The 15,484-nt window shown below is 45.4% G+C and overlaps 1 protein-coding gene across 1 annotated transcript; it reads right to left on the bottom strand.

Moving 5' to 3' along the window:
* Positions 1 to 590: 590 nt before the first annotated feature.
* On the bottom strand, positions 591 to 15,244 carry LOC106611457 (protein salvador homolog 1). The gene is made up of 5 exons (XM_014211667.3): positions 14,712 to 15,244; positions 13,772 to 14,281; positions 6,191 to 6,461; positions 5,391 to 5,546; positions 591 to 4,512 (listed from the first exon to the last, which is right to left on the bottom strand). The coding sequence occupies exons 1-5, from the start codon at positions 14,803 to 14,805 to the stop codon at positions 4,290 to 4,292; spliced, it is 1,254 nt and encodes a 417-aa protein (XP_014067142.1). The 5' UTR covers positions 14,806 to 15,244; the 3' UTR covers positions 591 to 4,289.
* Between the last annotated feature and the right edge of the window lie 240 nt (positions 15,245 to 15,484).

Here is a 15,484-nt window from a genome sequence, read left to right as displayed (position 1 = left end):
CATTCATCTAGGAAGCCTGGTTATGAAATATCTTCATAGATCCCCTCTTACTAGCCTGGTTTGTACGGTCTTGCCAACTCCTGTAGTCCTTGTCATGCAGCTGTGACCGCAGTAGTTGGCAAGACGGCACAAACAGATCTGAGAGCAGGCTATGGTTGGGAAAGATGTCCATACTTCTTCAGGCGATGTCTGTCTGGACTACTGCATGGTAAAGATAAAGGAGGCTGCCCTAGAGGGGTAAACTACAACACAGGATCAATGAGTTAGCCAGCTAACTTTAATAAACCAGAAATAACTTGATTTTCTGATTCATTAGAGATTCTCCAGTACTTTATAGCCAGTAGTTCTGAAAGTAGTGTATACTAAATCTGCCTGATCTTCAACATACAGTGATTTAATATCTAAAAGGAGAATGTCACGTCGTTTTCATTAAGAACCAAACGGATTGAAACAGGGACTGGGAGGCTACGCTCACGTTTGTTTTTTCCCCTGAACAACACCCTGACTTGTTAAAATGATGTTGGTCAGGTTTTGTACATTTCTGCCAGAATGGTGTTACAAACAATAATTTCAAAAAAATTACCTCTCAATAGGTTTAAATAATTTATTGATGCTTTTTCAAAAGACAATAGTTACAATTACAGATTAAAGAAATTGACTGTACATAAGAGGATTGTGTATTACTTGAGTGCATAGTTTGGGGTTTTGAATGAAAAACAGGCATCGGTTGGAGGAAAAAAGACAGACTAGCTGTTTAGTCTCCCCCCTTTTCCACAGGCTTGAAAAATAGTTGTTTTCGCAGCAAACTATTGCTTTTGTCCTGCATCTGCTCTCCATGAGGTTAAGCATCAACTGTATGGTGATATTCTGAACAGATGGGTCGTGGCTAGCTGTAGGGTGACGTCATTCTGAACAGACGGGTCGTAGCTAGCTGTATGGTGACGTCATTCTGAACAGACGGGTCGTAGCTAGCTGTATGGTGACGTCATTCTGAACAGACGGGTCGTAGCTAGCTGTATGGTGACGTCATTCTGAACAGACGGGTCGTAGCTAGCTGTATGGTGACGACATTCTGAACAGACGGGTCGTAGCTAGCTGTATGGTGACGACATTCTGAACAGACGGGTCGTAGCTAGCTGTATGGTGACGACATTCTGAACAGACGGGTCGTAGCTAGCTGTATGGTGACGTCATTAAGAACAGACGGGTCGTAGCTAGCTGTATGGTGACGTCATTAAGAACAGACGGGTCGTAGCTAGCTGTATGGTGACATTCTGAACAGATGGGTCGTAACTAGCTGTTATTGCATAGCTTAGTAACTGTGGTTTACTAAGCTCAGAACAGAGCTGAGACAATGTCACTCCATCACAACATAATAAGGCATTACAAAACCCACATCCAGAAAATAACCAATTATCAGAGGTTAATTCCCAAACGGCACCCTATTCCCTACATAGTGCAATACGTTTGACCAGAGCCTATAGTCTAAAGTAGTGCACTATATAGGGAATAGGGTGCCATTTGGGATGCAGACAGAGTACATTCACATACAGAAGATCATCAGGAAATGCACTTCAGATGTTTGTTTTGGCAAAGCTAAGGCATCTTGGGAAGTCAGTGTTATAATAGGTAGTGCCCCAAATGGCATGCTATCCCCTATATCGGTGTTTCCCAACCCCGGTCCTCCAGTACCCCCAACAGTACACCGACCCCGGTCCTCCAGTACCCCCAACAGTACCCCCAACCCCGGTCCTCCAGTACCCCCAACCCCGGTCCTCCAGTACCCCCAACCCCGGTCCTCCAGTACCCCCAACCCCGGTCCTCCAGTACCCCCAACCCCGGTCCTCCAGTACCCCCAACCCCGGTCCTCCAGTACCCCCAACCCCGGTCCTCCAGTACCCCCAACACCGGTCCTCCAGTACCCCCAACACCGGTCCTCCAGTACCAACAACACCGGTCCTCCAGTACCAACACCGGTCCTCCAGTACCCCCAACACCGGTCCTCCAGTACCAACAACACCGGTCCTCCAGTACCAACAACACCGGTCCTCCAGTACCAACAACACCGGTCCTCCAGTACCAACAACACCGGTCCTCCAGTACCAACAACACCGGTCCTCCAGTACCAACAACACCGGTCCTCCAGTACCAACAACACCGGTCCTCCATTACCCCCAACACCGGTCCTCCATTACCCCCAACACCGGTCCTCCATTACCCCCAACACCGGTCCTCCAGTACCCCCAACACCGGTCCTCCAGTACCCCCAACACCGGTCCTCCAGTACCCCCAACACCGGTCCTCCAGTACCCCCAACACCGGTCCTCCAGTACCCCCAACACCGGTCCTCCAGTACCCCCAACAATACACATTGGTATTGTAACGCCTATAACTTGTCAACTAATCATCAAGCCCTTAATGAGGTGTGCTTGTCCAGGGCAACAACAACGTGTACTGTTGGGGGTACTGGAGGACCAGGGAAACACTGCCCTATGTAGTGCACTACTTTAGACCAGGGCTCTTAGGGAATAGGGTGTAATTTGGGCTGAAGACATGTTTCCAGTAGCTTGTGTTTTCATAATAAACAGGTCATATTATAATAAGGATAGTGTGATTTAATTCATTAATTATGATGTATAGTGATGCACAGAGCCAAGTTCCTGACATGTAATGCTGTAGTGTATCCTACAAAGCCTCAGGTCTTCATGAAGACCTATTCCATATCAGAACGTCAAATTCTTCTGTAAGACAATTACATACGTTTTAGAGGATTGTCTTATAAAAGGAAGTATTGATGACAATTACAATATATCACATGAAATTGTTGAAAAGTTCAATAATATCCTTTCTGTTTTATGGGGCGGGCTACAAATACAATAAAAAAAAAACATTTATGAAGCAGAATTAATATGGAAACGAGTTCCTAAGGCAACGCTGCTGGTCCTGCTCTCCTTAAAATTCATTTTTAATATAATTTTACAAAGAAAAAAATAACAGGCAAGTGCTGCCTCTGATGAAAAGGCACAATATCAACCTGCCATCTCATTATAGTCATTTATGAACATTCAAACAAGCAGATCTGTCAGCCTGTAATCTTCCTGTCTTCAGAAAACACAGCCAGGAGCTTCCCTACTGTAGAAACCTACTGCAGCCCGACCCTCAGAGGGGGGTGGAACTCCCTACAAACCTCAGGGGAACAAGGCCAAAACCTCAGAGGAGGAGAGCTCCGTACTGTAGTAACCTCAGAGGAGGAGAGCTCCGTACTGTAGTAACCTCAGAGGAGGAGAGCTCAGTACTGTAGTAACCTCAGAGGAGGAGAGCTCCGTACTGTAGTAACCTCAGAGGAGGAGGAGAGCTCAGTACTGTAGTAACCTCAGAGGAGGAGGAGAGCTCAGTACTGTAGTAACCTCAGAGGAGGAGGAGAGCTCAGTACTGTAGTAACCTCAGAGGAGGAGGAGAGCTCAGTACTGTAGTAACCTCAGAGGAGGAGGAGAGCTCAGTACTGTAGTAACCTCAGAGGAGGAGGAGAGCTCCGTACTGTAGTAACCTCAGAGGAGGAGGAGAGCTCCGTACTGTAGTAACCTCAGAGGAGGAGGAGAGCTCCGTACTGTAGTAACCTCAGAGGAGGAGGAGAGCTCCGTACTGTAGTAACCTCAGAGGAGGAGAGCTCCGTACTGTAGTAACCTCAGAGGAGGAGAGCTCCGTACTGTAGTAACCTCAGAGGAGGAGAGCTCCGTACTGTAGTAACCTCAGAGGAGGAGAGCTCCGTACTGTAGTAACCTCAGAGGAGGAGAGCTCCGTACTGTAGTAACCTCAGAGGAGGAGAGCTCCGTACTGTAGTAACCTCAGAGGAGGAGAGCTCCGTACTGTAGTAACCTCAGAGGAGGAGAGCTCCGTACTGTAGTAACCTCAGAGGAGGAGAGCTCCGTACTGTAGTAACCTCAGAGGAGGAGGAGAGCTCCGTACTGTAGTAACCTCAGAGGAGGAGAGCTCCGTACTGTAGTAACCTCAGAGGAGGAGAGCTCAGTACTGTAGTAACCTCAGAGGGATGGGACAACGGTCCACCAGGGCTGAACTTCATATGAACAGTGTAGAATGAGAGTCCTTGAAGTCCTATGTCGAGCTAGCCACAGAGTCCATTCCTCCGTCCAGTCAGTTCAGGGTTGTATTCATTAGTGCATACCGTAGCAAACTGTTTAGCAACAACCAACTGGTTTATTATTGGACAAATTCAGGTAGGTCCTTCCTTGTTTTGTCACCGTTTGCTTCCTAGTGAATTACGACCCAGTTCACATGTTCCCTGTGAAGTTCTTGCCTGACTGCTGCTGGGCCTGAGCGTACCACTGCTGCCTCGGTTTCCTTTGGTCCACCTCAGACAGCAGGGCGTGACGGTAAGCCTCGTAGGACTTGACGATGCGCTCCAGTTCCTTCATGAAGAGCAGCTTCAACATGCCCTGGTACGTGTCCAGATCCACCAGCTGGAACAGCTCCCACTTCAGGATGTGGTCATACCTGGTGGAAGAGAGAGGTGTGCGCACCTGAACATCCTGTCTGCCTCCTCACTGTCCACATCCTTATACCTGAACATCCTGTCTGCCTCTTCACTGTCCACATCCTTATACCTGAACATCCTGTCTGCCTCTTCACTGCCCACATCCTTATACCTGAACATCCTGTCTGCCTCCTCACTGCCCACATCCTTATACCTGAACATCCTGTCTGCCTCCTCACTGTCCACATCCTTATACCTGAACATCCTGTCTGCCTCCTCACTGTCCACATCCTTATACCTGAACATCCTGTCTGCCTCCTCACTGTCCACATCCTTATACCTGAACATCCTGTCTGCCTCTTCACTGTCCACATCCTTATACCTGAACATCCTGTCTGCCTCCTCACTGTCCACATCCTTATACCTGAACATCCTGTCTGCCTCCTCACTGCCCACATCCTTATACCTGAACATCCTGTCTGCCTCCTCACTGTCCACATCCTTATACCTGAACATCCTGTCTGCCTCCTGAAAGTCCACATCACAGGGAAGTGTAATCATAATACATAAGATTTGAACAATGCTCGTTTAAAACCCAAAGATGCTTTACAATAAACGCAGCAACAGTAAAATCCCTTTACAATAAACGTAGCAACAGTAAAAATCTATTTACAATAAACGCAGCAACAGTAAAAGGTGACAAGAACCTCTAATATAGCCATCACTAAATCAATAAACACAATAACCTTTTCCAGAATATTTAACCAAGTTGCTAGTTGTTAAGTTATGAGAAAGAGTACAGTATGGAGCCCCACTCCCCACTGCCTCAGCCATGGAAACAAGTATCGGGGTAAATCCCCACAGATATACGGAGGAAAGCCAGGTGGATGTTACTCACTTGAGTGGGGCGCGGGCGTACACCTGTAGCCAGTCAGGGATCTCTGCCGTGTGGTACGGGTTGGCTGGTACCATCACTGGATGGTTCCTCTCTGAGGGGCGAGGCTGGTATACTACCGGAGGGGGCAGGGGAGGGGGCTGGTCATAACGAGGCACGCTGGAGCAGAAGGAGGAGGGGGGTTGGACAGTCAGTATGGACAGAGGCTAGGGTTAGGAGTCGAGTTGAATCATGTCAAAAACAAAATGGTAAAAAAAAATAAAAAATAAAATAAGAAGTCTACATTTCCTCCCTTACCTAGGAGCACAGGGGCGCCTCTACTGCCTACCTAGGGGCACAGGGGCGCCTCTACTGCCTACCTAGGGGCACGGGGCGCGCCTCTACTGCCTACCTAGGGGCACAGGGGCGCGCCTCTACTGCCTACCTAGGGGCACGGGGGGCGCCTCTACTGCCTACCTAGGGGCGCGCCTCTACTGCCTACCTAGGGGCGCGCCTCTACTGCCTACCTAGGGGCGCGCCTCTACTGCCTACCTAGGGGCGCGCCTCTACTGCCTACCTAGGGGCGCGCCTCTACTGCCTACCTAGGGGCGCGCCTCTACTGCCTACCTAGGGGCGCGCCTCTACTGCCTACCTAGGGGCGCGCCTCTACTGCCTACCTAGGGGCACAGGGGCGCCTCTACTGCCTACCTAGGGGCACCTCTACTGCCTACCTAGGGGCACAGGGGCGCCTCTACTGCCTACCTAGGGGCACAGGGGCGTCTATACTGCCTACCTAGGAGCACAGGGGTGTCTATACTGCCTACCTAGGAGCACAGGGGTGTCTATACTGGGCCCTCTTGTTGACGTGGTCCACGTAGTAGGTTCCAAACTCAGCCGACTCCACTTTCTCCCAGCCAGGGGGCAGACCCTCTCTCTCCAGGGGGTGGGACCAGTGGGTGGTGTTGGTGTTGTGGTCGATGTAGTACTTCCTGCCTCGGATGGTCCAGTCTACCGTCCAACCACGGGGCAGGGGGAGGTCCTCGCCGCTCGGACTGGACAGGTTCCCCAGAGACTTAGCCTGCATCCGACCGATACCTGGGGACCCAGAGAGGAGAGGAGAGAGGAAGAGGGCAGAGGAGAGAGGAAAACAGTCAGGCTGTGTCCCACTCCCAAATGACACCCTCTTACCCAGAGCAGGGTTTCCCAAACTCGGTCCTGGGGCCCACTAGGTGTACGTGAAGGGTTTGTGGCCTAGCACTACACAGCCCGTTCAAATATCCAACTGATCATCATCAAGCTTTGATTATTTGAATCGGCTGTGTAGTGCTAAAAATTCTAATAGTTGGCCTAATTTCAGTTTGTGACAAAACCATTAAAGGGTAGAGAATAATTGTACCACCTACACCGCTGAGAAATATATATTTTCCATAATCAAAACCATTGTATTTTCAGCTGGTGTACAAAACTAAAAAGATGCAAAAAATCGAAACTTGACAACGGGAAGCATAGAAATAGAACACATTTCAATGAGAATTACTATACCACAAATTTCGATGGAAATGGTCAGGTTACCCCCCCAAAAAGTACATATTGCAGCTTTAAATGCATACTTTAAAATTGTGAGACAAATTATTATTTTTTGTTGTTGTTGTTAAATCTAATGTTACTGTCCCCACTACAACAAAAAAATGCATTTTATTTTGTCCTTTATTAACATTTAAGTGAAATACTGTAGAATTCCATTCATTTCTATGGAGGACTGCTCCTACAAGGCCTCTCAGTGGCCAATACATAACATCAGCACTCCAGGGGTTTAAATACGTACACGTCATTGGTTGGTGCTCATGGGTCCGTTAACATGGAAATGATAATTAAATTACATTTTACAGGCTCAAATGAGAACTGTAGCATCAAAAAGAGAGAGCAGATATTTTCAGCACATTTGGCAACTGGGAATCTGATCAATTCTGCTTGGGAGTGATGGACGACAACACGATTGGTGCTCTTAGCCGGTATAGTGAGTAAAAGACTGGAATGTGCACACGTTCGACAGAAATACACTGCTCCGCCCACAGAGAGGGAAGCATTGGTTCAGTCAGTTACAGAGCATTGTCTGAGAGGAGAAATGTACTGGGATAACTAGTAAAATCACCAAAAAGCTTCAATCTATACTAATAACAAAACTGGGAGTAGCCAGCCACCTAGAAAAAGTAGACAGCCAGGACTTCAAAACATTTTGCCCAACTATCAATATTTTTGGTGGCCTCTGTTACATTCTAATGCCTTGATTCCATCCAAAATACACAGCCAAACTATTGAATACTTAATCAAAATTGATCTCCCAGGTTAGAAACATTAGTTGTGGTATTGTGTGTAAAAGGACGAGACTTTACAATTTAAAATAACTGAAAATGTATGAATTCTGTCAATTTAAAACAAAGGTAGGGGAGTGGATCAGAAAACCAGTCAGCATTCTCGTGTGACCATCATTTGCCTCATGCAGCGCGACATCTACTTTCACATTGAGTTGATCAGGATGTTGATTGTGGCCTGTGCAATTTTGTCGCACTTCTCTTCAATGGCTGTGGGAAGTTACTGGATATTGGCAGGAACTGGAACATGCTGTCGATCCAGAGCATCCCAAACATGCTCTATGGGATTCTCTGCCTCTAACCCCATTATGAGGGCTGAGTCACTGGCTTACTGGTGCTCTTCCATGCCGTCCCTAGGAGGGGTGCTTCACTTGAGTGGGTTGAGTCACTGTAGTTATCTTCCTGTCTGGGTTTGCACCCCCCTCGGGTTTGTGCTGTGGGGAGATCTTCGTGGGCTATACTCGGCCTTGTCTCAGGGTAGTAAGTTAGTGGTTTGAAGATATCTCTCTAGTGGGGTGGGGGCTGTGCTTTGGCAAAGTAGGTGGGGTTATATCCTGCCTGGGGGTAAAGTTGATTGACATGGTGAATATGCAGGCCACGGAAGAACTGGGACATTTTTAGCTTCCAGGAATTGTGTACACATCCTTGCGACATGGGGTCGTGCATTATCATGCTGAAACACGAGGCGATGGCGGCAGATGAATGACACGACAATGGGCCTCAGGATCTCGTCACGGTATCTCTGTGTATTCAAATTGACATCAATAAAAATGCAATTGTGTTTGTTGTCCGTAGTTTATTCCTTCCCATACCATAACCCCACCGCCACCATGGGGCACTCTGTTCACAATGTTGATATTAGCAAACCACTTGCCCACATGACGCCATACACGTGGTTTGCGGTTGGTTGGACATACTGACAAATTCTCTAAAACGACTTTGGAGGCGGCTTATGGTAGACAAATGAACATTAAATGCTCTGGTGGACATTCCTGCAGTCAGAATGCCAATTGCACGCTCCCTCAACTTGAGGCATCTGCAGCATTGTGATGTGGCCTTTTATTGTCCCCAGCGCAAGGTGCACCTGTGTAATGATCATGCTGTTTAATCAGCTTCTTGATATGCCACACCTGTCAGGTGGATGGATTATCTCCATAAAGTAAAAGTGCTCACTAACAGGGAAATCAACAAATATATGCACAACATTTGAGAGAAATAAACTTTTTGTGCGTCTGGAACATTTCTGGGATGTTTTATTTTAGCTCATGAAACATCAGACCAACACTTTACATGTTGAGTTTTGATGGATTCTGACTCCTAAACTTGGAATAGTGTTAATTATTTTATTTAACTAGGAAAGTTAATATTTCAATAGGATACATGATAATTTGAGTGCCGTAGTCTGGTTTCTACACCAGAAGTTAATGGGTATGTGTAAGAGGAATGTATATGGTGGAGGCAATTAAGCTGGAATGTACCGAGTGAAGGAAAGATAATCACATGGTTGCAGGCACTGATAAGGGCGGAGAGATGTGGGTTAGTGAGGAATAGAGGTCCGATCAGGTCACATTAAGGGAGAAGGAACCGTTTATTGCCCGCGTCACTTAATTTCTTGCCTAGCAACAGAGATGTAATGTTTAGCGAGAAAGAGGATGTCCCACAAATTGGCATATATATACCCACACTACCACTGGTGGAACTGTGTCCGTCTGCCTGCAGCTGTATGACCCAATCAGCGAATAAACTTGGTTAGAGCTTTACTAATCTTCTGTGAAATGTTATAAGGTTCATTTAGAACCTAACAGTTAGTATGTGTGTTCAGTTTTGCCCCAAACATACAACATATTGAGTACCACTCTCCATATTTTCAAGCAAAGTGGTGGCTGCATCATGTTATGGGTATGCTTGTACTAGTTAAGGACTGGGAAGTTTCAGCATAGAAGCGGAATAGAGCTAAGCACTGGCAAAATCCTAGAGGAAAACCTGGTTCAGTCTGCTTTCCACTAGACACCGGGAGATTAATTCACTTTTCAGCAGGACAATAACCTAAAACACAAGGCCAAATCTACACTGGAGTTGCTTACCAAGACGACAGTGAACATTCCAGAGGGGCCGAGGTACAGTTTTGACTTAAATCTACTTCAATATCTATGGCAATACTTGAAAAATGGTTGTCTAGCAATGATCAACAACCAATTTGACAGATCTTGAAGAATTTAGAAAATAATAAATGGGCAAATGTTGCACAATCCAGGTTTGGAAAGCTCTTAGAGACTTACCCAGAATGACTGGTGCCAAAGGTGCTTCTAACATGTATTGACTCAGGGGTGTGAATACTTATGTAAATTAGATATGTTTGTATTTAATTTTCAATAAAATGTGCAAACAATAAAAAAAGATTTTCACTGTCATTATGGGGTACTGTGTGTAGATGGGTGAGAAATGTTTAATTCAGGCTGTAACAACGTGGAATAAGTTAAGGGGTATGAATATTTTCTGCCTCCAGAAAGTATTCATACTTCGGAAAGTATTCAGACCCCTCGACTATTTCCAGATTTTGGTAGGTTACAGCCTTATACTAAAATTGATTAAATTGTTTTAGAAATTGCTAATTTACTTTTACATAAGTACCGTGCCATTTTGTTGAAGCACCTTTGGCAGCGATTACAGCCAAGTCTTCTTGGGTATGACGCTACAAGCTTGGCACACCTGTATTTGGGTAGTTCCTCCCATTCTTCTCTGCAGATCCTCTCAAACTCTGTCAACTTGTATGGGGAGCGTTGCTGCACAACTATTTTCAGGTCTCTCCAGAGACATTTGACAGGGTTCAAGTCCAGGCTCTGGCTGGACCACTCAAGGACATTCAAGACTTCCCTACAGCATGATGCTGCCACCACGCTTTCCCGTAGGGATGGTACCAGGTTTCCTCCAAACGTGACGCTTGGCATTCAAGCCAAAGAGTTCAATCTTGGTTTCTTTAGACCAGAGAATCTTGTTTCTCATGGTCTGAGAGTCCTTTAGGTGCCTTTTGGCAAACTCCAAGCGGGCTGTCATGTGCCTTTTACTGAGGAGTGGCTTCCCTCTGGCCACTCTACCATAAAGGCCTGATCAGTGGACTGCTGCAGAGATGGTTGTCCTTCTGAAAGGTTCTCCCATCTCCACAGAGGAACTCTGGAGCTCTGTCAGAGTGACCATCAGGACCTTGGTCACCTCCCTGACCAAGGCCCTTCTCCCTCGATTACTCAGTTTGGCCAGCTCTAGGAAGAGTCTTAGTGGTTCAAAACTTATTCCATTTAAGAATGATGGAGGCCACTGTGTTCTTGGGGACCTTCAATGCTGCAGAAATGTTTTGGTATCATTCCCCAGATCTGTGCCTCGACACAATCCTGTCTCAGAGCTCTACGGACAATTCCTTCAACCTCATGGCTTGGTTTTTGCTCTGACATGCACTGTCAACTGTGGGACCTTATATAGACAGGTGTGTGCCTTTCCAAACCATGTCCAATCAATTGAAATTTACCACAGGTGGACTTCAAGTTATAGAAACATCTCAAGGATGATCAATGGAAACAGGATGCACCTGAGCTCAATTTTGAGTCTCATAGCAAAGGGTCTGAATACTTACTTAAATAATGCACCTGGTTTTTTGGGGGGGGGGTTTTGTAATACATTTGCTAAAATTTCCAAATACCTGTTTTCATTTTGTCATTATGAGGTATTGTGTCTAGATTTTTTTATTTTTTTTAAATCTATTTTAGAATAACATAAAATGTGTCTTGTCACAACTGATTGTCTTAAACGCATTTAAGGAGGAAAGAAATTCCACAAATTAACAAGACACACCTGTTAATTAAAATGCATTCCAGGTGACTACCTCATGAAGCTGGTTGAGAGAATGCCAAGCTGTCATCAAGGCAAAAGGTGGCTATTTAAAAAAAAAAAAAAAAATCTCAAATCTATTTTGATTTGTTTAACACTTTTTTGGTTACTACATGATTCCATATGTGCTATTTCATAGTTATGATGTCTTCACTATTATTCTACAATGTAGAAAATAGTAAAAATAACAACAACCCTTGAATGAGTAGGTGTCCAAACTTTGGACTGGTACTACATAAATTATTTTACACATATTTAACCACTTTTTTGGGGTTGTTGTGTTGGCACAAAACTACAAACATATTTCCAATCCTTTTTTAAAACTGGTACCGGGTTACCTTAACAGAACACCATTGTGTTTGTGAGAGTCTCCCCTTCCCATAGTAGGGTCATATTAGTTTGTAGCCAGAACAGTTTTGGACCCTACAGACAGGAGTTGACACGTCAGCGGTAGCGACTTCAGACAAGGTCCGATGGCGCTTGTGGGGGTCGTATACGCTACAGATGTTTGTGAGAAGACAGATTTTCAGGGTGTCTCCTGGTCTGACAGAGCTGTAGCTCTGCCACCTTCCACTGCGGATGGGAAGACCGACATATGCAGAGGCGGTGTATTGAGATACAACGGGTACGTCAAATTGACTCTTAAGGATTTACTGTACATACAGAGAAAGACTTGTGAAGTCAACATTTGAAATGAAGCAGTCTGGGGATGAGGTATTTGACTTGGGTTCGGGCGGTCCCACTCAGTCTGCAAATTACTAGTTTGCAGCCAGACTACATTTTGAAGATCCAAACAGTGAGGTTTAACTGAACCGGCACCACCCCTTTCTCTTAAGGCTCTATCCAAACCAAAAAAAACAAGGATCTGCTAGCTGAGTACCCAGGAGAATGTAGCAGCAAAGAAATACTTGTTTCTAAGCTGTATTGACTAGTTACAATATAGCTCCATGGCCAACGCATTCATGCTCATACTGAAGAGTGGCAGTCCAGGAATTAACCATTGAATATGTAGTCTAGTCACCACGTCCAATGAGCAGCCTACTCACCACGTCCAATGAGCAGCCTACTCACCACGTCCAATGAGCAGCCTACTCACCACGTCCAATGAGCAGCCTACTCACCACGTCCAATGAGCAGCCTACTCACCACGTCCAATGAGCAAAGCAATGTCAACCTATTATTCCCCATATCCTAGTGGACACAAGGTTGTTTGACTCATCTCAGTCATGAAGAAAAATAACTTTGCAGCCGTTACTGAATAATAAACAATGGCGTGCTGGAGGTTGGTAACATTAAAATAAAACCCAGTCTTGAAACGAAAACCTAAAATAATTTGTATGTCATATCATAGGAATCACACAGATTTGTAGGGGGCAGTTCATATTTGTCACTTCAAGCCCAAATACATTATACTTTGACTAAAATGATGACTTGACTTAAATCGTTGTGCAACATCATGGCTAAGCTTTGGCCATTGTCTTTCAGCTGGGAAAACGTGGCTTTTTACTGATGTGGGCATTTAAGGCCTCAGTCATCATTTTCTTCTTGTTGACTAAACTACAACGCTGCCTTATTACTGAGTCATAGCTTTATTATGCTCCTTTATTAAATATGTATCAAATTTCAAAAAGATGTATGGTAACAGTTGAATAAGTTGAGAAGAAAAAGAAGAAACCTGCACACTGCTCTGGCTAGTATCACTGCTCTTTAAGCTTTACGTGTCATCCTCAAGGCCTTCGTCAGAGCTTTACATATCATCCTCAAGGCCTTCGTCAGAGCTTTACATATCATCCTCAAGGCCTTCGTCAGAGCTTTACATATCATCCTCAAGGCCTTCGTCAAAGCTTTTCGAAGACAAAAAAAAGAAGCTCTGACTAAGGCCTTGAGGCCGATACGTAAAGCTCTGACTAAGGCCTTGAGGCCGATACGTAAAGCTTAATAATGACCAGTGATACTAGCCAGAGCAGTGTATGGGTTTCTTATTTTTTCCCCTCATCATATTGGATCCAATTGAAATGGGTTCAACTGATAAAAAAAATTAAAAATAAAATATTAGGTAAGACTTATTTGGGGTGATTTCTGGGATAGTTTAGAATTTTTTAATCCAGGACTAAGACTAATTTATGTCTGGGGAAACCACCACTTTATTCTTACCTGTTGGCGGTCTGTTGGGGGTCGGGGAGGTGTGTTGTTGTGGTGGTAGTCTTTGGAAGTTTGGATGTTCGTTGTGTTCATAGTATCTATAGTCCTCATGGAAGCGTTCAGGTGCTCTGGGCTGCTGTGGCCTGGGCTGAGGCCGTCTCTGCTGCTGCTGGCTGTCGTAGTAAGGCTCCGGAGGCGGAGGGTAGTAGTAGCGTCCAGCGTCTCCGTTCTCAGCCACGGGGCTCACGTCCGTGAGGAAAGACTGTGAGGAGCCACCGTACTCGTGGGTTATATCCCCCAGGCTACGTGGTAGGTACGGAGGGGCTGACATCCTATGGCTTTCCCTCCGAGCCACCTCGTGGGGTGGTCTCTGCACAGGGGCACGCAGGAAGCTCTTGTTGCGGGCCACCACAGGCTCAGGGCTGGGTCCCACGGGGTAAGCTTGGGGTCCTGGCTCCGGCAGAGGGACCTCTGTGCGTCTGGGAATAGTGGGTCCATGTCGGATGAATGAGGGCATGAGATCTGAAACAGACCAACACGTGTATGTGTCAAGAACATTGGGGGGGAGGGGGGGGGGGGGACAGATTACAATTCTGGGTATACAGATTAGAGTAAGGACTCATCCGCGGTCTACCAACATCTTTAGTCGTTGGTTAGTAACTAAAGCCTTTCACTCAACAAAATCATGTTTGGAAATCAACAATGGATGACGCTCGGGACCAGAGCTAGCTAAGAAGTTAGCTGAATAGCGCTTGGGACCAGAGCTAGCTAACCGCATATATATCAACTTTGGCTAGTTAGACATGCAGAAAACACAGTAACTATTTAAATATTACGTTTACCAAGCTTCTTATGCTTGGGTATCATCATATGATCAAAAACTCACGACTTGTAAAAAAAGTGAACGAAGAGACATTGCTAACCTAGGTAGCTAGTTAGCCAGCCAACTTACTTCTCAGGACTGGTGAGGTCTCCTTCTTCACATATTTCCCGTGTACCTCCGCTGGTTTCGACGCCTCGCTTTTACTTTTCTTTCTTGAAAGCATAACTCAAAAAGGAGACATCAATGCAATGTAATAAACTCGTGGAAAGTTCCCCAAAAACTACGAGCGTCCCTTCCAATCTGCAGTGTGTACATTTTAGCTAACTAACGTTAGATAGCTAGCTAGCAAGGCTAATTAACTAGACTAAGCTAGCTAGCTAACGTTAGTTAACTTACGCATACCTGTTGCTAATTTTCTGGCAATCTAGACAAAAGCCAAAACAGAACGATTGCTTGTATCAACTAACTCTAGCCAGTTTTGCTGAAGTAAACTATTTTTTCGCCCAGTTAAATCACTGTTTTTCTTCTCCAAGCCAGTTGAAGTCGAAGTTGCTTTTCCATTCAGTGGATTTATCCAGCCCATGTCATCACCCCACTCCACACAAACTGCTCAACGCCTCCTCAACTCATTCCAGCCAGCCCGCGGAGGGTTGTGGGATGGGAATACCACAGTGAAGTCATACCGTAGCTACATATGCTCACAGTTTAAAATACAATAGGGAGAAAAGGGGGGTAAAAATAGGGAGAAAAGGGGGGGTAAAACGTTGTTTTCTTTAACGATATATAAAAAAAGGTTTAAAATACGTTTATTTTTGTATCTTTTACTAACTTTTTTTTAACTATATACATTTTTTTTTTTTGTGGTTTGAAGGATAGCACTTGTTTGTAGCCAAATAGACCAC

The sequence above is a fragment of the Salmo salar genome, chromosome 09 (assembly GCF_965601325.2).
Source record: "Salmo salar chromosome 09, fSalSal1, whole genome shotgun sequence".
Taxonomy (NCBI): Eukaryota; Metazoa; Chordata; class Actinopteri; order Salmoniformes; family Salmonidae; genus Salmo; species Salmo salar.
This window is presented reverse-complemented; position numbering and strand designations above follow the sequence as displayed.

Bases quoted from the DNA above. Each gene is read 5' to 3' on its own strand.
- LOC106611457 (XM_014211667.3), bottom strand. From the start codon at position 14,805: ATGCTTTCAAGAAAGAAAAGTAAAAGCGAGGCGTCGAAACCAGCGGAG. The intron at 6,462-13,771 runs GTAAGAATAAAG...CTGGGTCCCCAG, and splicing joins CCCCAACAGACCGCCAACAG to GTATCGGTCGGATGCAGGCT. The intron at 4,513-5,390 runs GTGAGTAACATC...CTCTTCCACCAG, and splicing joins TACGCCCGCGCCCCACTCAA to GTATGACCACATCCTGAAGT.